This window comes from Epargyreus clarus, unplaced genomic scaffold (genome assembly GCF_041222505.1).
Source record: "Epargyreus clarus isolate Ecla_fem2 unplaced genomic scaffold, WU_Ecla_fem_2.2 ptg000026l, whole genome shotgun sequence".
Classification (NCBI taxonomy): domain Eukaryota; kingdom Metazoa; phylum Arthropoda; class Insecta; order Lepidoptera; family Hesperiidae; genus Epargyreus; species Epargyreus clarus.
In genome coordinates, this window is record NW_027332233.1 from 17,316,468 (window position 1) to 17,341,831 (window position 25,364).

Below are 25,364 nucleotides of genomic sequence, written 5' to 3' on the forward strand. Positions count from 1 at the left end.
CTCATTAATATTAATAATTATGGAATCATGGCAATAACTTTGACACTTTGTTTGACGTCGTCTTCCTTCTTTTTACATCTGTGATTCTCAGCGAGACGTGTGCTCAGGATAAAATACTTTCTGAATGTTTGTGAAAAATGGCAGATTCTGAGGTAAAATTATATTATACACTATATATTATCTTATTGAAAGAAAGACAGAAGTGTAATTTGTAATTTTGTAACCAGGGACTGCAAAAATTGAAGGATATACCATTTAAAATACAGACCGCAAATTTGCAAGAGCGACGTGAAGTTCTCGAAGAAATTCAGGATGTTTTGTCCACACCCGGTAAGTCAAAGTGTTACTTACTATCTTGCCATCTTTCCCATCAAAGTTACACGTCAGTGTTATCAAATATTCATATTTATAACCTAGTACGTAAGGGAGGTAAACAGCTATATTGATCCGTCGCCCAGATATTTGATAGTCCTTCCCTAGACCTGGCGGTATTCTAGCTAATAGCCTATAGGGCAATGCAATACCAAAAATACAATATTTAATTTTTCGCAATATTAGTATATTTCTTATTTTACATAAATGCCTTAACTAAATATTGTTTAGTTTTCTAGAAATACCTATACTAAATATAAATCTTGTAGAAAAGAAATAACAATTATATTTTATTTTAAAATAAAAATATTTTTTCTATTAATATTATATACAGAAAGATAGTGTATGTAATGATGTGTATTAAAATAATTTTAAAAGATCTCTATAACCAACTGTAAGTATATATAGCAGGTATCACTGAGGCCCATATCCGGTATGTGTGTCGCGTTCTGATGCTGACATTGAACCGCTACCGTGACTCTGCCTCTCAATCCTATGTGCGCAATCTACTAGCATACCTGGCCTCCAAGCATCGGGAATACACGCTGAAGTCTTTGCTACCTCTCTTGCTCGAGGTATCGGAACAACTGAGAAATACAACTACATCGTAAGTTGATATTTTAAATATAGCATTTATAATCAAAAAAGTAAACTCAACTCTATCATTTGAAAAAGTATGGACATGATTTAAGTAAACTATTTTGATTAATGCTAATTTACAGAAAGAGTATTTGCCAGAGTGGACTTTATGCACTAGGCTGGTCTACAGTAGTAGTGAAAGAAGGTCTCAAGGAGAGTAAAGAAGATGGAGTGGACTATGACACTCTCGTGGTGGCCCAGGGCAAGCTGCTCGCTGTCGTTACTGCCTATGGCAATAAGAAGAGGAATTATAATGCCTACTCCTTGGTATGGTGGAATTTTGGTTTTATTCTTTACATAATGTTTAAAATAAAAAACCCCTATTGTATACAAAAGTGATTATTTTTCAGCTCCATTCATCCTGGTGTGCCATAGGCAAGGAAAAGTTGAAAAAATGGCTGAAAGTGCTGTTGGATCTACCAGCTGACTCAGGACCGCATGTGTGTGTGACCTTCTCTGCGCTCTGTCGTCACGCTAAGCAAATTGGTGATGAGGAACTGGTTAAAAAACATAAGGTAAACACCATAAGGTGATATTACGTATGTTCTTGAATTTGTCGAAAATAAATTCCTACTACTGTCCACTTAATGTTAAGTTAGTTCAAGCTTAGAAATGTGTACAATTTCTACAATTACACCAATGTATTCTGTTTATACAGCATGATCATGTTAGTATAGTTTTTAATTAAATTACAGGTCTGCTTTAGTTAATTTACGACTTTATATTATTTACAGGCCAAGATGTTGGAAAGCTTAATAAAGACCATGATCACAGTAAAGACCCGTCCAAATGCAAATTACATCCAAGGCTGTGCGGACCTTCTGCACACACTCGACAAGTCAGACATACAAGACACACTGCTTCCTTCCCTTCACAAAGCTATGCTGAGGAGCCCCGAGACCATTATACAGGCTGTCGGAGAAGTAATAGCTAATCTCGGTGTTTGTGTAGATGGTGTTGCTGTGGACATAGGAAAGAGTTTCATTGGTAAGTTATATACATTGGTTAGAGTTAAGTAACTTACATTATGTTTGTAAATTATTGTGTATAAATATTATTATGATAGTACATTGTTTGGGAAAATAATATGTGAAATAATTTTAATTAAATATTTTTATTTTTGCAATGGTTATTTTTAGTGAACTTACACTCCCGCGACGAATGGGTGCGAATGGAGGCGGTGCGGGCCCTGGCCAGCCTGGCGCAGCGAGTCGAAGATCCCGCCACGGCTCGCGCGCTTCTCAACCACGCCTTCGCCGAGTACAACGGCGCCAGCGGCAAGCTCACCTCTAGTGAAGATAAGATAGCTGTTTTAAATGTAAGTTATTTCATTTTACTAACTTTTACTTTACTAATTTTTACTTTTGCACTATGTTGCTAGAATAGCTTTATAAAAGTTTTACAAAATTGTTATAATTTCCTAAACCTGCATTGGTTTTTCTCCGTTTTGGGCAAGATTTAAGATGTCTAAAAATATACAGAATTATTATTATTTTTTTTTCTATGCGTATTTCCAAATAATACGTATAGGAAGGCGTCACTAACACTCCGTTAATCGTGTTCAGGGCGTGAGCGTGCTGCGGCAGCTGGCGGTGGCGGAGGCGGCGCGCGGTGCGCTGCTGCAGGAGGCGCTGGCGCAGCTGGCGCGCGCGCTGGACAGCGAGTCGCACGAGCGCACCGTCTGCGTGGCGCTGGACGCCGCGCGGCGCTGGGCGCGCCCGCCGCCCGGCCGCGCCGCCGACCTGCCCGACCTGCTGCTGCAGATGTTCAAGGTAATGTTGCAAGTATTGCTGCATTGTATTGTCGCTCACCATATATTTATTATTATATTATATGCCTTCAAGATTCCATGTTTCATTTTCGGTCAGGTAAGTATTTAAAAGGAGAATTAAATATTTTTCAAGATTAACTTAAAATACTTGTCTTATTGTTTATTTACATGAATTACTTATACAGTACTTATGTAACAAGAATTTAATTTTAAATTGTTTAGTTTTTTGTTATATTTCCTTATATTTATGACTAGACAATTTAGCTAGTTAAAGTTACATTAAAATCAATTTCATAGATTCCAGGAGAAAAAATGTGGTCGAATATTTCCTATTTAGTTTGTCCACTGAAGAAGCTTTTAATTAACGTAGTTGTTTACAAAATTGGACTGGCCATTATAGAAAAACTTGTCGGCGAAGAACACGACTCAGGGCGTTCGCATCGCGTACGTGTCGCTGATCGCGCGCGCGCTGCGCCACTCCGCGGCCGCGGCGGCGCAGGCCGACGCGCTGCGCCCCGTGCTCACCGCCGCCGTCGATAAGGCCGTCCAGCAACCGTTGCAGGTCAGTGTTAATTGATTAACCCTCTTTTAAAACATTTATTTTCAGATGGCAATCATCATCAACCTATTATCGTCTCAGTGCTGGGCACGGGTCTCCTTTCAGTATGAGAAGGATTAGGCCATAGTCCACCGCGCTGGCCAAGTGCGTATTGGTAGACTTCACATACCTTTGATTTTTTTTTTCTTTTTTATAAATCTCTCAGGTATGCAGGTTTCCTCACGATGTTCTCCTTCACCGTTTAAGCAAGTGATAATTAATTTCTAATACATACATAATTTTTGAAAAATCAGATGTGTGTGCCTGGGATTGGACCTCGGACCCCTCGATCGAGAGGCCGAGTTTCTTAACCACTAGGCTATCACTGCTTGGCTAGGCTAGGCTATCATATGGCAAATATTACTTTATATCGGAGGATTGGACGTCGCGATCTATGTCGCAAAATGTCCTCAATAGAAATATTTGGCTTCAACTCTTTTTATGTCCCGCTGTTCGTCCTCTACCCACAGCGCACGAAGGCTGCGATGGCGTGTGGGTATATGATTGCATGTTTTGTGTGCAGCCGCTGGTGGTGAGCGAGGGCGTGTGCGCGCTGCTGGCGCTGGTGCAGCTGGGCGCGGGGGCGGGGAGCGCGGCGCTGGCGGCGGCGCGCGTGCTGCTGCACGACCGTCTGCTGGCCGCCGCCGCCGATGACGGTGAGTTATCCTACCTATAAGTATGTCAAATGTGGATGAAAATGAAATTTATTAACGCCATGTCAAATGGTATTTATTGTAGCTGTGCAATAAGATTTTTTGCAAAAAAAAACAATTCGTCTTTAAACAAAAACAGTTTTTTAGTTGAACAGGACCAAATTAAGTTCCTAAAAATAATGCAACTACGATATAATTAATACTTATGTTACACATGATAATATTTATTTTTAATGAAACATGCAACACCACTTGATTTTGCTTCTGTTAAAAGTTATAGAAGGACAGCTTCATATCCATTACATCTATAAATACTTGATTAAAAAAATACGAATATACACTCGTTTTAACTTTGGTCTGGTAACAAATGGATCTAGAGTTAAATAATAAATTCGCAAATGTAAATATGCCAAAAATCATTCATTCAGATGCAGATGAAAAAATATTACATTGCTTAGAACTCATGATCTACTGACATACATTTGTTGCTGGGTTAATATTTTTTTAGTGACGTAATTGACGGCGCTAATAATTGTAATTTGTTTTTTTTATTCTTTTTACAAAGCTTTAGTATATCAGGTAGCACTATAACATTTACTCCTTTATAGTCCTAATACAGGTGGTGTTCCTATGCAGAAATTTGTTGGAAAACTACTCCAGTGTTGCCAGCGAACGGGCCTCGCCCGCTTACCACGCGTTTGTACTGACTTTGCTGTCGACCGTCAACACGGTGCGCTTGACCGCCGTGGAGGAAGTCAAGGCGCTGCTCGGCAACCCCGAAAGAGCCCAGGTGGCACGGAACTTAGTGCTAACCTTGAATGAAGTGCTCGAAGAGGGCAAGATATTCGTCACAAAGGAGAAATCCCCACCGGAGGACAAAGGCAGCGAGGTCACGGGGAAGATGATACTTGATTGTGTTCAAGCACTGTGTTCATTTAGAGGTCAGATTCACATTTTAATTATGTTACAAAAACAAAGATAACAAAATTATCCTAACAACGAATGAGTAATTGTAATAATAAGAAAGTACAAATTTACTATACAATTTAATTAAATTGCTACATATAAAACTAAATGATGTGTCTTTTTCATGTTTTACAGATTATCAACAATCAGACTCTGAAAGCCTAGCAATAGATGCCCTACCGTGTTCTCATCACCCGCTCGTGTACGCGATGAACAAGCACGCGTGGGAGCGGCTCGTGCGCCACCTGCGCCTAGACCCCAGCGACCTCGTCGCCGCATATGTCAATAACCTCAAAAATACTTACATAGAAGCTTACGAGCCTACAGAGGTATTTATACTGAATTTTATTTTTAGTGTTATCTAGTAAAATTAAAACAGCTAATTTATTGAGACCATTCTGTTCCATGTTCTCATATTACTTGATGGTTTGGGATTTATCCATATAGTTTACGTTTTAATGAAATTATGGCAGAAAGTTTCGACACAGTAAACGTTTCTGCGTGGCCTTCCACCAAGAACGTTCATGAACTGCATATTTGATGCATATATAATTAGTGACATAGTGTAACGATACAAATTTTCTTGCTATTACGAACGTTTTAATATAAAATGCGTCTACCCGCATCATAACAATTATTTGAAACTTTGCTGTACGCATATCCGTTGAGTCACTGAGGGCTCAATGAAAACCAGATAATTTGTCGTTGTTATGTGTGTGTACAATGCATTACGTAAAAAAGTTATTTCTTTAACTGAAATAGTAGCAACGTATACGTTTTAATAGTGAATGTGTGCGGCGTACCGTGCGCAGGTGATGTCGAACGTGGTGTCGTCGCTGTGCCGCTGGAGCGCGGCGGCGGACGGCGTGGCGGGCGCGGCGCTGGCGCGCGTGCTGCGCGCGCTGCAGGACCCCGCGCTGCTGCGCGTCACGCGCGACGAGTACTTCGCCTTCCTCACGCCGCCCGGACACCTCTACGACAAGAGCGTCATCCCCGGGTGACCACTATTTTTTAGAACCCCATTTTATACGTATGACTTTATGGGCATGGCACAAAAATATTAATCCTGTTCATTTTGTCCGTTGCTTTGAAGTGGACGGCAGTATGAATTTGGAATATTAAATCTTTTGAAACAATTTTTAAATACTTTGTAGGATACAGTTGTGTACGGAGTGTAACGGTTAATTTAATTAACTTATTTTATTATTTTAGGAATGAGGAAAGAGAAAAGGAGATGAATCTAAAGCGTGAAAGTAAAGCCTACAGCTACAAGGAGCAACTTGAAGAGTTGCAGCTGCGGCGGGAACTCGAGGAGAAGCAGAGGAAAGAGGGCAAAGTTACAGAGGTAATTATTGCTTTGATTTTTACTAATATTTAATATGTATATTTGTTTTTTATGGATCGCGTATTAATGGAAACATGCTCTTTCAGGTGCCGTTGACAGCAAAACAAAAGGAAGCAGTAAAGGCTCAACTAGCAAAAGAGAGTGCCATTCGTGAAAGACTGACAGAGGTACATATGGAAGTAGAAATCGTTATTTAATTCATTTATTTTGAACGACGAAGGTTCAAGTCGGACCTCGATAAATACTCGCGTGATGATTATGTAACATGTCGTCATAGATTAAAGTATGAGTATGAGTAAAGAACCTCCTCCCCACTCCTAACAAGAAAATGTAACCAGTTATGACAATTGAAATTGTCACTATCATCTATTTTCGTGTTTGAAAATATTTAAAAAATGTAATTCTTAGTTCATTTTAATAAGAATAATAATAATATAGAAGTAGCAGACGATCATGTAGTCCACCTGATGGTATATGGCTCCTGCGGCCCATGGATATCTGTAATCAAGCCCAGATAAGATTAGATATTCCTATCTGAGGCTGGCCACGGATGCGCCGCTACCCCTGAGGACTAAGCTAGAACGCCTCGGAAAAGTATGTCTGCGGTGGTGCCGCCGGAGTCGAACCACAAAGGGTTCTACCATCTTCAACTCATTTACGAATGAAACAATATTTCTCCGCACTATTTCTTCGATTTCGTGTTTTTGTACCACTAAACTGTACACGTCGACACCATGACAACCGTTTATTGGCTGTCACGGCGTAATTTACACGGAACATTTGTAAGCCGTTTAAGACACTCAATGGCTGCCTTCAATTATAAGGCGGTGAGATAACTATACTTATGCATACATAATGTCGTGCTCGGTGCGTGCAGCTGAACGCGTCTGTGAGCGGCGCGACGGAGCTGCTGGGCGCGGTGGGCGCGGGCGCGGCGGGCGGCGCGGCGCGGCGGCTGCTGGGCGCGCTGCTGGCGGGCGCGCGCTCGCCGCTGGCCGCGCCGCACGCCGTGCGCGCCTACCTGCGCCTGCGCGCCGCGCTGCTGCCGCGCCGCCGCCTGCTCGCCGACAACGTCGCGCGCACCACGCTCCGGTAACCGTACATATACGATCTCGAACGTACACGATGCATGATTACACGCATTACCGAAACTGATATGTGTGTGTGTGTGCGTTATAGTGTTGTTACCTTCATAATTTTATCCTTTAACATCCAATATTAAGTTGATGAGCCTAGGATGGCAATGTAGCTTTTGTAAATTATTAAACAAGTTAATAAAATACTATATTTTTATAGATGATTATTTATTAATTTTATAAAACAAGTATTTTGAAATATGCCCAAAGACACACTTAAATTAATTTATCCTTGTAACAGTACACTAGACAATAGAACAAGACACCATTGTAACAAAAAGTCAGCAATATATTAATAGTAGTCCTACTTTTGGTAAAATATTTAAACGTCTCGTAGTCGGGGGACCTTAGGGCCGCCTATTCAGAGAAAAATTGACATGCCATGACTTTTCACAGCATCTCGTTCTCTCTAATAGATTGTCTATATGGGTTGACATAGTCTTTCTCATGCTTTGTTAGTCTTTAGCGTAGCAAAAAAAAATCTAAATCTATGGCGGTAATACTACATTACACTCTTACATCCTCCTGTGATTACTCAGTCGGACTAAAATACATTTTTTTTGTAATATATTATAAAAAATCGTACTACAAATAAAATTATGTGTTACGAGATTAACATTAATTTTTCTAGATATAATTCATTCATACATTAATTTGTCATGTTCAGGTTAGTAAAGCCGCAATGTGATCTAGAGCCGGTCTTGGAAGAGGAGCCGCTGGAACGTGCAACGGTATATGCCATTCAAGCGACATACTGGGCCACCGTGGAGGCCCGACCTCACACTCCGCCCGATCCGCCCTCGCCACCGCCCAAGTTCCTCACCGCACCGGGCTTCTGCTACGTCTTTCCCTTGCTAAAATATGGTTGGTTAATTTTAATAAAACTGCTAACACTTTATGTTACATTTTATCAAAACAGACATATCAAGGGTTCATTCAGGATATCAAGAATTACGCCTAGCGCGGCACTAAAGTACGCGTTTTGTTTGGCCAAGCTTCACGATGAACACGTTGTTAACAGTAACAAGAAAATAACAGTATTTTGACAGTTAATCATCTAAGAAAGAAACCTTTCACGTTCCCTATGAATGGTGGGCAGGTCTGTCGGCGAGCGCGACCCGCGGCGACGAGGACACGATGGTGATGGGGCTGCAGGTGATCGCGCACCACGCGGCGCTGCGCGGCGACCACGACGCGCTGCAGCCCGCGCTCTTCCCCATCGACCACATGTTCCGTCTGCTCATCGACCTCAGGGGTGAGCTAAACTTTGTCTATATGAAAGTTTTGATTATTTGACTTTTTGTATGGTATGTTCTAATAAGAAGTTAGGTATACTATGTTGGAATAATTGTTTATCGTCAATTGAAAAACAGCGTGTAATAAACTTCAAATAATTGCTGTTCATTACGGGAACATAAGAAAAAGGAGTATTGCGGTAAACTATTCCAAACTTATAATTCCAAAATATTGGTACACAATATAATAAAAAAACAATATTGACAACGTAATGGAGACATAGGTGATCAAAATGCGAGTGCGCAGCGGTAGTGGGGCGGACGGCGGCACAGACCCCTCCCTCCTATGCATCCCCGCGGTGTGTTGGCGCGGTGTCAGTAGTAGCAACAATTGCTACATAACGGTCATATTTGTCATTTATAAATAGTGGAAGTATACAGTTGTGGACTTAACTACAAATACATGTATTTGTATTGTATTGATGTAGTTATTAATTTGATTGCTGCAATCTGGTAGTTATAACTACTGATTATTTGAATTTTATGGACTTATATTTTGCAATGAAATAAAACGTGGAATAAGAGTACAGCTTGTACAGCCGCCCGAGTTATAATCCGAAGGTGTGGGTTTGATTCCCACCTATGGTTTGTTTGGTGGTAGGACTTAGTGCTGCACTCTCGTTCTAACAGGCGCTTAAATAACTACCTGTGGTTATTATATTACTGATTACTGTACGTAATCGTAGTTAGTAATCAGTAGTTAGATTACATTTTGCCCAAACCTGGTTTCAGGAAGCGCCACGGGTGTGGTGGCGTCAGCGTGCACGGCGGCGCTGCTGGAGACCGCGCGCTGCGCCGCGCAGGACGCCGTCGACGAGGAGGACGTCAACTGCCTGCTGGCCGGCCTGCAGAGCCCGCAGGAGGTACCGCACTGTCTTCTGTGTCCTTCACTTATCGTTTACTCTTTTTCTGTGAAGGTGGTAGAACCCTTTGTGGTTCGACTCCGGCGGCACCACCGCCACACCTATTTCTGCCTAATAACAGCAATGTTAGGCGCTGCTGTGTTCCATTTTGAAGAGTGTGGTAACTGAGACATAATTTTCCGAGGCGTTCCAGCTTAATCTTCAAAATTAGCGGCGAATCTGTGGGCGACTTCAAGTAGGAATATCTAATTCTATCTGGGGTTGATTACTGATGTCCATGGGCGGCAACATCCACTTACCATCAGGTGAACTGCTCGTCTGCTACTCCTATATTATGAAAAAAAGGTAGTACTTCAAATGTAATAACTTGTGCAGGTGGTACGCGACTCCGCTTTGCGTGCGCTACTGTGCGTGGTGGACTGCCTGCCGCCACTGCTGGACGACCCCAGCTACGGATTGATACTCACGCTGCGACTCTATATCGCCACTTTCGATATATCCGAAGATAACAAGTGAGATCTAACATAATATAAATTTATTCTATAAGAAGATATTAATTTGCCCATTGTACAGTTTAGGGATAATATATAAATGTTGAGGTTATATAGCAATTGAATAATTTCTTTGAGTCACTATTCTATGTTAAAACCATTTATTCAAATTTTGTTTAACATATGTTTCATGTACATTTTAAATGTTAGATGGTTTATATCTAAAGGACTCTAACGGCCAGTCTCAATAATCTACTAACAGTTAAACTCGGTTAGCTACCAGAGTTTTTCTGTGACATTCAAACTATCTGTTACTGTCGTCTCAATAAAATTTTTTCGCAACGCCAACTATAGTTAAAGTCAGATAGATTCCTTATCTTCGGTAAGCAAATGTGTCCCTCCGATGCGTTCTGTTTTTGCATTTCAACAAAACTGATCCATGTTTAATATTGTCAAATAAATTATTAATTTCACTTTAGTAGTGTTAGCTTAAGTAATATTATGCCTTTTTTAAATCTTCATTCCTAATTATACATAAAAAGGTAGATTTCCTACATTACGATATAATTGTAATGAAATACTTACGAAGTTACGAACCTGCAGTAACAAAACGCACTTTGACGTTTGACAGCTGATGCCGCCTATTTAATATAAAATATAATATGATTGGGATATTTAACAATAAAAACAAGAAAATAATCGAATATTCTTTATTTACTTTATATAAAAAATACATGTTTTGCAATATTTTTGTACTATATCCAGATACATGTTATTAAAGCGTTTTCCGTCATCCTTGATTACGGAATACTTACAACTTATTACATAGTATAACAATATTTTATTATATGTACACTAATAATTGCAAGTCAAGCTATTGTCCCACTGCTGGACATGGATGTCCTTTCAAAGTAAGCGAGATTTAGGTCAAATTCATTGGACAAAACTCAAATATCACTGCGCTGGCTAAATGCGAATTGGTAGACTTCCCACGCGTTTGAGAACATTTTTTAAAGAATGTTTGTGTGTTTCATCACGTTATTGTCCTTCGTCGTAATAGTAAACGAAAACTAATTACTAATAAGCACTTTTTGAACACAACTTTGTAAAATCATAGGTCGACCTTCGACTTAGGTCGTGCGTTCTACAGCTTCTGTTTTTGCACCATAATCAAATATACCGGCCTCATACTTCTTATTATCACTTTAATCACAAAAATACACCATTATTCTAAGAAAAAGTATTATTTATAATGCTTTATCTGGCGATTACCGCCCGATTTTGAGAGATAGCAAAATATTAACAGATGGTATCTCAAACTAACTAAAGTAAGCTGTCAGAATGTTATTGAAACGCTTTATGTCATTTTTGTATGGCTCAACCTAACTATGGTAAGCACAAAGCCCTCCCAAAGATAGATAAATAGTAAAAGTTAAATTTTCTAACTATCTTGAGTTATTGAAACGCAAACAACTGTCATCAGCTACTTTTGGTAGCTAATTTAACTTTTAGTTAAAGGTTAGTAGATTATTGAGACCGGCCGTAAAACATGTTTTTCGAATAGCATAGTACTATATGCATGTTGACATATCGTGCTTAGAAGCGGTCGTAAAGGATGAGTCGTGTAATCCAGGCAGCTGGCGGAGGAGCTGTGGGCGCGGCTGCCGCGCGCGGAGCAGTGGCTGCAGGCGGCGGAGGCGCAGCTGGCGCGCCTGCTGGTGGAGGAGGTGCAGCACCCCGCCGAGCCCGTGCAGCGCGCCGCCGCCGCCGCGCTCGCCGCGCTCGTCGGCCGCGCCGGCGACCCCGCCTGCGCCGTGCACAGGGTCATGCAGCAGCTGCACGACGTCTACATCGAGAAGCTGCCGGTTAGAACTACCATCCGGATCCTCGATTTGCCTCTCGTTTCCTTGTAAAGACAATATTTATGTAATTACTGGCTGACCTGGCTGTGTTGCCATATAAATAAAAAAATGTTAAAGGTGAACAACCCTTATCACTTAGGGGTATGAAAAATAGATAGTAGCCGATTCTCAGACCTTCTGAGTATGCATATATGATTTGGTGAAAATCGGTAAAGCCGTTTCGGAGGAGGACGGTAACTAACATTGTGACACGAGAATTTTGTAATTAATACATTTAATTATAATTATTATAATAAATATATTTTAAGAATAAAAGTTAACGACGATCGATGTTATTGCGTCCGTCAGATAATCCCGGCGAAGCAGGACCAGTTCGGGCACGAGACGGAGGCGGCGGTGGACGAGTGGGGCGCGCGGCGCGGCGCGGCGCTGGGGCTGCGCGCGCTGGCGCCGCGCCTCACGCCGGCCGAGGTGCCCGCCGCCATGGCCTTCTTCGTGCAGCGCGCGCTGGCCGACCGCCGCGACGTCGTGCGCACCGACATGCTCGCCGCCGCCATGGCCATCGTCGACATGCACGGCAAGGAGACGCTCGGCAGCCAGCTGCCCGTGTTCGAGGAGTTCCTCGACAAGGCGCCCAAGTCGGGCGGCTTCGACGCGGTGCGCCAGTGCGTGGTGCTGCTGGTGGGCTCGCTGGCGCGCCACCTCGAGCCGCACGACGCGCGCATCCGCCCCATCACGCTGCGGCTGCTCACCGCGCTCTCCACGCCCAGTCAGGAGGTTCGATTTTAACATTCATGTATCCCTTCTCATCTTATGTTGTTATGAATCTAATAAAATCACATACCAACAGCATAAAATGTCAACGAGAACGAATACATTTCAATTTCTATTCCTTTTATGATTCAAAGTAAAGAGTTTTATAAGCTATTTCTTTTATCACAAGGTACAAGAGGCCGTTAGCAACTGTTTGCCACACTTGGTGACGTCACCAGCCCTTGAAGACGAAATTCCGAATCTTATGAACAAACTCATGAAGCAACTCCTCACTGCCGAAAAATACGGCGACAGGAAGGCAAGTATTTTTTTTGCATTGCATTCCACTTTATGATAATTAATGATTATTTAATCTTTTCACGACCTAATGCACTATGATTTAAAACTACAATTATTGGTTGTAGGGTGCCGCATACGGAATCGCGGGTATCATTAAAGGTCTTGGCATTCTATCTCTTAAGCAACTAGACGTGATGGGAAAACTTACTGAAGCTATCCAGGAAAAGAAGAATTACAAATATCGCGAAGGTAACGTTCTTCATTTATAGTGCTATGGTTAACATGAAATGAAAAATAAACTAAAATATAAAGACCTGACGAATTCTGTTATATCCTAGTCCAAATTATGTCAATAAGTTTCATTAGGATGCAACTGTGTTAGTAAATAATCCTTACTAATATTATAAATCCAAAAGTAACAAAGATAGTAAGACCCGAGAAAGGACATAGGATAGTTTTTATCCCGGAAATCCCACGGGAACTAGGGATAGCGTTCTAAGAACGATTAATCAGACAATCGACCTCTTGGGCCCAAAACATCGATTATTTTAATCGATATTAGTAAGCATTCAACCGTAAACTATGCATTTGATCAAGTGATGATCTTTAGCTAAGTTGAAGGTACGAATTTTCAGTTTTATGTATGTTAGTATGTTATATTATTTTCTTTTAAACGCGGGCGAAGCCGCGGGCAAAAACTAGTAATTAATATTCCAGCATATAGGTAGTACTCTACATTAAGCAATGCATGAATATTATAGGTGCGCTGTTCGGTTTCGAAATGCTGTGCTACAAGCTGGGGCGGCTGTTCGAGCCGTACATCGTGCACGTGCTGCCGCACCTGCTGCTGTGCTTCGGCGACTCGTCGCAGTACGTGCGCGCCGCAGCCGACGACACCGCCAAGCTCATCATGAGCAAGCTGAGCGCGCACGGCGTCAAACTCGTGCTGCCCTCGCTGCTGCAGGCGCTGCAGGACGACAACTGGAGGACTAAAGCCGGTAACATTATTATGTTTTATTGCAACTTGTCTTATCTTCCTCGCCTAGTGCTGTAATCGACGCACTGGTGTGCCTCCCGTCGGTTTTCGAACTCCTATCACGGCCAAGCGAAGCTTGAAATATGATTATATTTTCGTCGCGTGCTTATGATACGTATAAATACAACTACAATTTACTATCATTAATTAATACTTCCATTAATTGCAGAAAATAGTTTAAGTCGATCAGCTATGTAATCGTGTTTGGTGGCAGGGTCGATCGAGTTGCTGGGCGCGATGGCGTACTGCGCGCCGAAGCAGCTGTCGTCGTGCCTGCCGTCCATCGTGCCGAAGCTGATCGAGGTGCTGGGCGACTCGCACATGCGCGTGCAGGAGGCGGGCGCGGAGGCGCTCGGCGTCATCGGCTCCGTCATCCGCAACCCCGAGATACAGGGTATGCTCATACACTATTTGTAACTTTATTAGGTACACGCCAGACTTTTCACATAGTAAAGAATTGTAAAAGTACAGGAGCTGCCTCCGCTACTATGAGTGATAACGGCCAGGTATTATAATTATTAATAAAATAATTAGTTTCTACTTATTTTAATCATGAACCAATAAATACTTCACAAGTTTTGGACCAGTGCCCAAAACAAATTATTGAAATGCTTCAATATAAGAAGGTAAATTACTGGCGTGCTTAAAATAAGAATTTTAAAAGAATTGGCAAAAAGTTTGGCATGAGAAATTTTGTTTGCAGCTATCGTTCCCGTCCTCCTGCAAGCGCTTCAGGACCCGTCCAACAAGACGTCGGTGTGCCTGCAGAAGCTGCTGAACACGAAGTTCGTGCACTTCATCGACGCGCCGTCGCTGGCGCTCATCATGCCCGTCGTGCAGCGCGCCTTCCTCGACCGCAGCACCGAGACGCGCAAGATGGCCGCGCAGATCATCGGCAACATGTACTCGCTCACCGACCAGAAGGACCTCATGCCCTACCTCTCCAGCATCATCCCCGGCCTCAAGAGCTCGTTGCTCGATCCTGTGCCAGAGGTGACATTGACTGCGTGTTCGAATATAATCATCCCTAAATTTAACTTTTAAATCCCTTAATTTACTCGGTGTTGTCTTATTTTTATAATAACTACGATACATTTTAAAATGCAGGTGCGATCGAAGTCAGCGCGTGCGCTGGGTGCCATGGTGCGCGGCATGGGTGAGAGCAGTTTCGAGGAGCTGTTGCCGTGGCTCATGCACACTCTCACTTCAGAGTCTTCATCCGTGGACCGCTCGGGTGCAGCGCAAGGTCTCTCCGAGGTGGTAGCCGGTCTCGGCGTGCAAAAGCTGCACAAGATCATGCCTGGTGAGCCAATGTCTTATGAAATCCCCATATCAACGTTATATGTAATCACCAACTCAAAGAAATTGTGCGTCAACAAGTTTTAGTTATACAACTTTTTCACTTACCCCAGATATAATAGCGACAGCAGAACGCACGGACATCGCGCCGCACGTGAAGGACGGCTACATCATGATGTTTATATACATGCCGGGCGCCTTCACCACGGAGTTCACGCCCTACATTGGCCAGATCATCAACCCCATTCTGAAAGCGCTCGCTGACGAGAACGAGTACGTGCGGGAAACGGCGCTGAAGGCCGGCCAGAGGATCGTGAACTTATACGCCGAATCTGCAATCACGCTTCTTTTACCCGAACTCGAGAAGGGTTTGTTCGACGACAATTGGCGTATCAGATACAGCTCTGTGCAGTTGCTAGGCGATCTGCTGTACCGCGTGTCCGGCGTGACGGGCAAGATGAGCACTGAGACCGCCTCGGAGGACGACAACTTCGGCACCGAGCACTCGCACAAGGCCATCATGGCGGCGCTGGGCAACGAGCGCCGCAACCGCGTGCTGGCCGGCCTCTACATGGGCCGCAGCGACGTGGCGCTCATGGTGCGCCAGGCCGCATTGCACGTCTGGAAGGTACTATTGCTATCGTATATGCTGTATTGCTTTCAATCAATTTTAAAAGCTTTTAATATTTAGTTATAACTGTAATATTTTATGTACAGGTGGTAGTGACGAACACACCGAAGACTCTACGCGAGATTTTACCCACGCTTTTTGGACTGCTGCTGGGTTGCCTCGCCTCAGACAGTTTTGACAAGCGTCAGGTGGCCGCCAGGACCCTTGGTGACCTCGTCAGAAAGGTGAGTGTGGTGTTCTGCGCAATTAATACGTCGACGATAGTGATTATTATAGTGTTAAACTGTTTTCATGTTAGTACAATATCAACAAAAGACAGGATTCCTATTTTCAGCATTGCATTGCATGTTTTCAGTTGGGCGAGCGCGTGCTGCCGGAAATCGTACCGATCCTGGAGCGTGGGCTGCGCTCCGAGCATTCGGAGCAGCGCCAGGGCGTGTGCATCGGACTCGGGGAGATCCTCGCCTCCACCTCACGCGACGCCGTACTCACATTCGCCGACGGACTGGTAATTACACATTTGCACTAACCAAACTATATAAATGTATACTGAACGTATTATCTAAATCCATTCAGAAAGAATTTATAAAATAAGCCACTTTATCAAATCACATGGTTAGATACTGATGGGCTTTATTGTCTTCGGAATTAGGTTCACATTTGTTTTTGGAGTATAACGAAAAACTGCGTGTGCACTGTTCGAGGTTTTTATTGCGACTAACTATGAAATAACAAATCGTGTAATATATGCATTCAAATCACAACATGCCGCCCACCAAAGGACGACTGTACTTTACAAAACAGATTTCACATCATATGCTAAAGTTTTAGTTACTTTAAAAATTATTCATCATAATTAATAGGAAAATCACATAGTTTGCCTACTGAGCGTTTCACAATTTCACCATGACATTTAACACTGTAAACACGCGTACAACCGTCTTGTCCAGGATGCTTTGCAGTTATTCTGCCTAATGACCATTTTCCAGGTGGAAGTTGCTCATCTTTTAGTAGAACAACATCTCCTATGTTATATTCTGCCCTGCGTTGTAGCCATTTAGATCTTGTCTGCAATCTTGTTAAATATTCGGTTTGCCATCTATGCCAAAAATCTTTTACTAATTTTTGCGTCAATTGCCAACGGTCCAATCGATTTATATTAACGTTTTTAAATTCAGGTGTAGGTATATTAACTGGCGCTTCCCCGATTAAGAAATGACCAGGTGTAAGTGGTTCCAAAGCATCAGGGTCACTAGTATCAACTGGTGTCAAAGGTCTTGAGTTTAAACAGGCTTCTATATCACAAAGTGTGGTCGACATCTCTTCGAAAGTTAAGTTGCAGGTAAGTATTCGACGTAAATGATGTTTTGTTGATTTCACGGCTGCCTCCCATAGACCACCGAAGTTAGGACTATACGGCGGAATAAAGTGCCATTGAGTCCCTTCTGATGAAAGGAGTTCCTGTAGATGACCTGGAAGTTGTAGTTTTGCTTCTGCAAATGCATCTGCTAAGTCTTTGTTTGCACGGACAAAATTCCGACCTTGGTCACTCCATATATGAGTGCATTTGCCCCTGCGTGCCACGAATCGTCGAAATGCTCCAATAAATGAGGCTGACGTGAGGTCTCCAACTAACTCCAAGTGAATAGCCTTAATGGACATACAAATGAATATGGCAATATATGCTTTATTCTGTGTAGCTCCACGTCCTCTCGACATTAGAATTTTCAAAGGACCAGCAAAATCGACTCCACAGTGCTGAAATGGACGTGCAGGTGTTGTACGAGCCCTTGGTAAGTCTCCCATCAGTTGGTTTTTAATTAGAGCTTTTTGTCTAGCGCATATTGTGCATCTATGAATATATGCTTGAACAGTGTTCTTTGCTCGTATGATCCAATATTTAGATCGCAGATAAGTCAGGACGAGCTGTGTACCACCGTGCAGTGTCTTCTTGTGTGCGTCGGCGATTATCAAGCGAGTAAGTTCATTTTTATTTCCAAGTATTATCGGATGTTTACTATTTTCAGGCAGGTTTGAGTTGCGTAATCTACCGCCCACCCTGAGGATATCATTTTCATCAAGGTAAGGGTTCAACGTTTTTAAGTTACTAGTTTTTGAGATATTTTTGTTTATTTTTAGGTCATGTATTTCATCTTCATGCTCTCTCTGTGCTATCTTGATACATTTGTTCAAAGCTTCGTTTAATTCTGTTGTGCTTATTGGGTGATCTTCAGTGTTAATAGGATTTATCTTGATACGTAGAAACCTGATGCAGTAGGCTATGACTGTTAGAAGTTCGTTTAAATTGTTATAATCTTCAAATCTAATTATATTTTCTTCCTTTAATTTTACATTTACTTGTGTGTTCCTCATTTCTAAGTTAGTTTTAGTAATCCCATGTGGCATTTTATAATCTATTTTTTCATTCTTTAACCATCTTGGCCCTTTCCACCAAATTTCACAGGTTTTTAATTCAGATGTAAGTATTCCACGTGAAGCGATGTCCGCTGGATTGTTTTCAGACATGACATGATACCATTGCTCTTTGTTCACGTTATCCAAAATTTCAACGACTCTATTGGCGACAAATTGCTTCCATCGCATCGGGTCTCCGGAAAGCCATGATAACACTATGGTGGAATCGGTCCATGCGAATAAATTTGTGGGACTAATTCTCATCGCCTGTGCTACGTGTTTTAATAATTTTGAAAGTAAAACGGCACCACACAGTTCCAGTCGGGGTAGTGAGACTGTTTTTACTGGAGCGACACGTGTACGTGCAGCAAGAAGTGCAGTTGTTACATCACTGTCATTGTTTATTATTCTGCAATACGCAACGGCTGCATAAGCCCTTTCTGAGGCGTCACAAAATCCATGTAATTCTATTGTATTTTTATTTGTAGTAGTAGTATTTATCCATCTGTTAACTGATATGTATTTTACGTTTTCATAGTCTTGTCTAATTTCTATCCATTCTTCTTTTAGGTGTGTAGGAAGTTCATCATCCCAGTCTATTTTTTCTAACCATAACTTCTGTATTAAAATCTTCACTTTTATTATGCAAGGTGCAATCCATCCTAAAGGATCAAATAATTTTTGTACGTCGGATAAAATAGTACGTTTAGTAATTTTTTCAGATATTTGAGGTAAGTTTAAATTGTAGTTGAATTGATCGTTTTCTAAATTCCAAAGAATGCCTAATGCTTTTATAGTTCCATATATATTTAAATTTAATTCTACTCGTGTTGATATATTTTCCGGTTCAATTGTTTTCATAAATTCTATGCTATTTGATGACCACTTTTGTAATTCAAAGCCGCCTCGCTTAAGTATTTCTTTCAATTGCTTGCTTATTTCTATGGCTTCTTGTACATTATCAAATCCTGTAAGCAGGTCGTCAACATAAAAATCTTCTTTAAGAATTTTAGATGCAAGTGGATAATCAACTCCTTCATCTTCTGCCAATTGCATTAATGTTTTTACAGCGAGGTAAGGTGCTGGTGCGGTTCCGAAGGTAACGGTAAGTAGACGATATTCCTTTATATCTTCAGATGAATCTCCTCTCCACAAGATGCGTTGGAAATCAGTGTGCTTTTTCGCTACTAATACCATTCTGTACATTTTTTTTAGGTCCGACACGAAGCAAATGGCGTGCATTCTCCATCGCATAATTATACTTCGAAGATCTTCTTGAAGGGTTGGTCCAACTAGCAATTCATCATTTAATGATATTCCATTTTTATCTTTACAGGATGCATCAAATACTACGCGGGTTGGAGTGCTTTCATTATTGGCTCGAATTACTGCATGATGACTTAAATAAACTGCTCTATTTTCATATTCGTTTTCAGGAATTTCTTCAGCGTGATTTAAATTTATGTATTCTTCTATAACTTTAGTATAGTCTTCTTTTAGTTTAGGTATTTTTTTAAATCTTCTCTCTAATTGCAAAAATCTTTGTAAGGCTATTTCTTTGCTGTTACCGTCTGGTGAATGCTGCTTTTCTGTTTTAAATGGTAAGTTCACAACATATCTTCCGTCTTCGTTTCGCTTGTGCGTCTTTTCATATATGTCTTCACAAATCCTTTCTTCTTGAGTAAATTTTCTTTCTTTGTCGCTGTCTAATTCCCACATCATTTTTAACATATTGTTCAAATCAATCTGATGGTGCATAACTATTAAATTTTGTGTGTTCGGATTTTTGTCTTCAATTTCACCAAATAAAATCCATCCCAATGCTGTATTTTGTGCACATGGAGTGTCTGGAGGCCCCTTTATGATGCCTGGTTGTAGTATAGCTGAGAATTCTTTTACTCCCAGTAGCAGATCAATGGGTGCTGATTTGTAATACGCAGTGTCGGCTAGTTGTAAATTTTGTAAATGTGGCCAGTCGACAATGTTGATAGATTTAGTAGGTAATTTAGTTGTCACTCGTTTTGTTATTACATATGCATCTGTAGATAAACTAAATTCCTTGTCGTATGTTGAAAGTAATTGAAGTCGGACGACGCTATTGATTTGAGTTTGTGTAGAACCGACTCCTGTAATGGTACCTCGAACTTGTTTCTTTTTCAATCTAAGTAATTGAGTTGCACGTTCACTGATGAAAGATGCCTGGGAGCCTTGATCTATCAGCGCTCGCAAGTATATGGTGTGTCCTTGTTCACTTCGTACCTTCACCATTGCAGTGGCTAATAGAGCATACGTCCGCTTTGCTTGAGTATGAGACGCCATCATTGTATTGACTTGGAACTCACATTCTTCTACATTTGTATTGTTAGGATTCGGTGGCTGTATTTGTACGACATTGTTATGGACCACTGGCTCCTCCGTCTTGGCTTGGTGTAGAAGACTATGATGACGCTTGTGACAAATGCGACAGGACATTGGCAATCGACATAATTTAACCGAATGGCCCATCAGCAGACAGTTATAGCACATGTTTTTGTCTTTAACATAATTGTTTCTTTCGATTATTGACATCTTGTTGAATTGTTTACAATGGCACAATGTATGATTTTCGTTACATAACACGCATGTTTTTACTGAAGGAGATGAAATATGGAATGTTCGTTCTCGTGGTTGCTTCGCTCTAGTCTTCTCAGATGTTGCTGCACTGGTTATCGGAGTAACTAACTCGAGCGTTCTAAATTTTGACTCTAAAAAACTCTTTAAGTCATTCCACAAAGGTAATTCGTCCGAGTTATTCTTATTGTATGCAAAGTTCTCCCATTCCTTGTGTGAGTCTTGGTCCAATTTCTGAATGACCAGAAATATAATAATAGGATCCCAAGACTCGGTGTTGACTTGTAAATTCTTTAATGTACTAATGCACTCGGTTGTAGTGTCCAGTAACATTTTTATCTGAACGGCGGACTGAACAGGTATCTTTTTTTGTGAAAATAATCTTTTCAGAAGAGAATTTACAATAACTCGCTTATTACCGAAGCGTTGTTTCAACGTATCCCACGCTTGTGCATAGTTGGAATCTGTTATTTGAACATGTCTGAGAAGTCCTTCGGCTTCGCCCGCTATACTTGTTTTCAAATAATGAAGTTTTTGTACATCAGAGAGTGACGTATTGTTGTGTACTAAGCTGATGAATAAATCTTGAAAGGTGGGCCACTCATCGTAAGATCCCCTGAAGATAGGTAGTTGGATTCTAGGAAGCCTAACTTGTTGTGATACACATCCCACCGAGTCATTACTGCTGTTTTGCGATGAAGTATGTGGCGACTCCATTTGTATTATTGCATCTTGTATGTCAGCCTTAATACACAGGTACAAATCTTCCAATAGGCTGAACTCGTCGTTTACAAAATAAGAAATTTCACTGCGCTGCATTTGAGGCGTAATTTTAACGAGGGCTTGATGCGTAGAAATAAATGTCTTCCAATAGTCTTCAATGCATTCCATACGAGCACGTAAGTATCCTTTCGTTAATCTACTCTTCGGGCATTTTTTCAAGTTAATTTGTGTCTTCTTCAGTAAATTTGCCGTATCTTCTAATAAACTAAGTAGTTCCATTGTATTAGTAGCCATAATTCCAGATAGTTCGTTGCAATGATGTAGTTAATAATACGATGTAAAAATTTTCCACTCCAGATTGAACAAAAAATAATCGTAAACAACTTGCAGAAATAGGTAACTTCGATAACTCGTTTAAAATGATCTTTAAATCTTCATAATACGATGCAAAATATTTAACTTGGCGTAAACAATTTTTTCATTAGGCTCGAGACCCTTTCTTATCTCTTCTATTGTCTTGCGTTTTTTGCTCGTCGCTGGGAATGCGGCTCGATCACGACCACTATGATGGGCTTTATTGTCTTCGGAATTAGGTTCACATTTGTTTTTGGAGTATAACGAAAAACTGCGTGTGCACTGTTCGAGGTTTTTATTGCGACTAACTATGAAATAACAAATCGTGTAATATATGCATTCAAATCACAACAGATACCTTTTTAGTAATCATTTATGCTTTATTATTCCTGAACAGATCCCCACGGTACGCACGGCCCTATGTGACGAATTGCCGATCGTCCGGACTGCGGCGGCGCGCACGTTCGACAGCCTGCACGCGACCATCGGCAACAAGGCGCTGGACGACATCCTGCCCGCCATGCTGGAGCAGCTGAACAGCCCCGACCCGGCGGTGGCGGACGCGACGCTGGACGGGCTGAAGCAGATCATGTCGATCAAGTCGCGCGCGGTGCTGCCGTACCTGGTGCCGGTGCTGACGTCGGGCGCGGGCGGCGTGGACACGCGCGCGCTGTCGGCGCTGGCGGCGGCGGCGGGCGGCGCGCTGGCCCGCCACCTGCCGCGCGTGCTGCCCGCGCTGCTGGCCGCGCTCGTGGCGGCGCGCGGCACGCCGCACGAGGCGCGCGAGCTCGACCACTGCCGCGACGCGCTACTGCCCGTCGTCGACGAGGCCGGCGTGCGCTGGTCCGTGCTCTACCCGTTACATATTCACTTTGTTCATTTTAAAGGACGAAAGTAACATACGTTCATGGAGTGACTATTGCAGGATAACAAAGAAATTTTTCTTACAGCATTATTGACACTCTACTGGAAATCGTTCGCACGCCCGAAAGCGAGACCGAGAGCGAGCGGCGTCGCGCGGCTGCGGCGCTGCTGTGTGCGTTCGTGACGCACACGCGCGCGGACCTGAGCGCGCACGTGGGCGTGCTGCTGCGCGGGCTGCTGCTGCTGTTCGCGGAGCGCGCGCGCGACGTGCTGCAGATGGCGTGGGAGGCGCTGGCGGCGCTGACGCGCACGCTGGACGCCGAGCGGCTGGTCGCGCACGTGCCCGACGTGCGCCAGGCCGTGCGGTACGCCGCCGCTGACGTGGAAGGCGACTTGCCTGGATTCTGCCTGCCAAAGGTACATTAAACCTTATTTTGTTACTTTGCATCGATCTGTTGTAATTGCTTTTATTCATAATATCAACATGTTCAAACTTTTACCTACAGGGTTTAACCCCCCTCCTGCCGCTGTTTCGCGAGTCTATCATCAACGGGATGCCGGAAGACAAGGAGAACGCGACGCTGATGTTGGGCGAGCTTGTGAAGCTGACGCCGGCAACGTCGCTGCAACCTGCCATCATCCACGTGACCGGCCCTCTCATCCGTATCCTCGGCGACCGCTTCAACTCTAGCCTGAAAGCCGCTGTCCTCGATACTCTCGCTGCACTCATTGCCAAGGTGCGAACGCGAAGACTAATATTCATGTTACTTTTAGTGTACATTTCAAGTATTCTCTACTATTCATAATTTAAATATTATGAATTAATTATGTGTATGTTATATGTTTAGGTTGGCGTACAACTGAAACAGTTCCTGCCGCAACTTCAAACGACATTCGTGAAATCTCTTCAAGATCCAAACAGACCGGTCCGAATCAAGGCGGGCAGCGCGCTCGCGCAGCTGGTGCTCATCCACACGCGCACCGACCCCATCTTCAGCGACGTGCACAACGCCGTGAAGACCGTGGACGACCCCGTGATCAAGGAGACCATGCTGCAGGCGCTGCGCAACATCATCACCGCGGGCGGGCGGCGCATGTCGGAGCAGCTCGCGCTGAACGTGCTGGGCACGCTGACCAGCCCCGGCATGCTGGCGCACCCGGAGGACCCGCCGCGCGCGCTGGTGGGCGGCTGCCTGGGCGCGCTGCTGCACTGCCTGCCGCCCGCGCACCGCGACGCCGCCGTGCTGCACCACGTGCTGGCGGCCGGCCACCCCGCGCACCCCGCGCACGCGCCGCACGCCGCGCCCGACGACTGGCTGCTCACGCACGGCCGCTCCTGCGCGCTCTTCGTCGCGCTCAAGGAGACGCCCGAAGTGGTCTACACGGAACAGTTCCAGGAGAAGGTCGACAAGACGCTGCTCGCCTACCTCGCCAGCGACAAGATCCCCATCGCGTGCAACGGCATCCGCGGGATGGGCTACTTGATGCGGTATCTGCTACAAAAAGACCGACCGATTCCACCCAACATTTTATCACAGTTTGTCAGGGTAAGCATTATTTGATCGCATCGATTGTGGTTCCTTTTGCTATATGGTACTTTATTATTATCAGATAAACAAGGGAACAAAAAAAAATGTTTTTTTAATGGACGCAGAGTATGAACCACTCGAGCAACGACGTAAAGCAGCTGATGGCACGCGCGAGTGGCGCCCTGGGTCGCGAAAGTGGCTCGTCGGGCGGAGCGGAGGGCGGCGAGGGCGGCGCGGGCGAGCGGCTGCCGGGCGAGCTGCTGCGCGCGCTGCTGCCCGCGCTCGTCAACGGCACCAAGGAGAAGAACACGTACGTGCGCGCCGGCGCCGAGAGCGCCCTGCGCGCCGTGCTGCGCCTGCCGCACGACCCCGACTTCCACCAGGTGACACTCCCACATATATTAACTGCCATATCACCTCTACACGCTGCTGTGTTACTTTCAAGGTGTTACTGTAAAATAGGAGCACTCACAATACTTACTAGTGAAGAATAAACATTTAATAGCTAATAATAAAAATGCAAAAGCTTACGTGGACTCGCTTCGAATGTACTGTTCTCAACTTAAAAAATAGTGTCTACGGTAATAAAAGAAAATTATATAATAAATTATAGTACTTAGTTGTATAATAAAAATGACATGTTTTGTTGTTCAGCAATGCATGTCCCTGTTGGAGGAGGGCGCGCGCGAGGCGCTGGGCGACGTGGTGGCGCGCGTGCTGCGGCGCGCGCAGGCCGAGGGCCGCGACGAGGACCTCGACTGCACGCTGCTCACATAACGCACGACCAACTACACACACTACTATAATAATGATAACTATACATACTATATTATATTATTATATACTACTAGTTACACTC

At 43.3% G+C, this 25,364-nt stretch overlaps 1 protein-coding gene across 3 annotated transcripts; it reads left to right on the top strand.

The window, feature by feature from the left end:
• On the top strand, positions 1-25,364 carry l(3)80Fj (lethal (3) 80Fj). 3 transcript variants are annotated; one of them, XM_073087345.1, is made up of 37 exons: positions 1-152; positions 228-330; positions 781-979; positions 1,095-1,278; positions 1,362-1,526; positions 1,746-1,998; positions 2,151-2,329; positions 2,577-2,783; positions 3,183-3,344; positions 3,904-4,036; positions 4,642-4,974; positions 5,135-5,328; positions 5,812-5,996; positions 6,212-6,344; positions 6,431-6,511; positions 7,222-7,436; positions 8,148-8,344; positions 8,580-8,735; positions 9,508-9,638; positions 10,014-10,150; positions 11,763-11,994; positions 12,340-12,768; positions 12,935-13,063; positions 13,170-13,293; positions 13,806-14,042; positions 14,295-14,474; positions 14,784-15,073; positions 15,188-15,383; positions 15,493-16,007; positions 16,097-16,234; positions 16,366-16,518; positions 22,510-22,955; positions 23,063-23,393; positions 23,483-23,713; positions 23,825-24,523; positions 24,631-24,888; positions 25,160-25,364. In XM_073087345.1, the coding sequence occupies exons 1-37, from the start codon at positions 138-140 to the stop codon at positions 25,280-25,282; spliced, it is 8,073 nt and encodes a 2,690-aa protein (XP_072943446.1). In that variant the 5' UTR covers positions 1-137; the 3' UTR covers positions 25,283-25,364. The 3 variants fall into 3 exon arrangements, with proteins under 3 accessions (XP_072943446.1, XP_072943447.1, XP_072943448.1); XM_073087346.1 differs by having other exon boundaries at positions 784-979; XM_073087347.1 differs by lacking the exons at positions 1-152; positions 228-330; positions 781-979; ... (4 more) ...; positions 2,577-2,783; positions 3,183-3,344 and having other exon boundaries at positions 3,915-4,036; positions 4,653-4,974.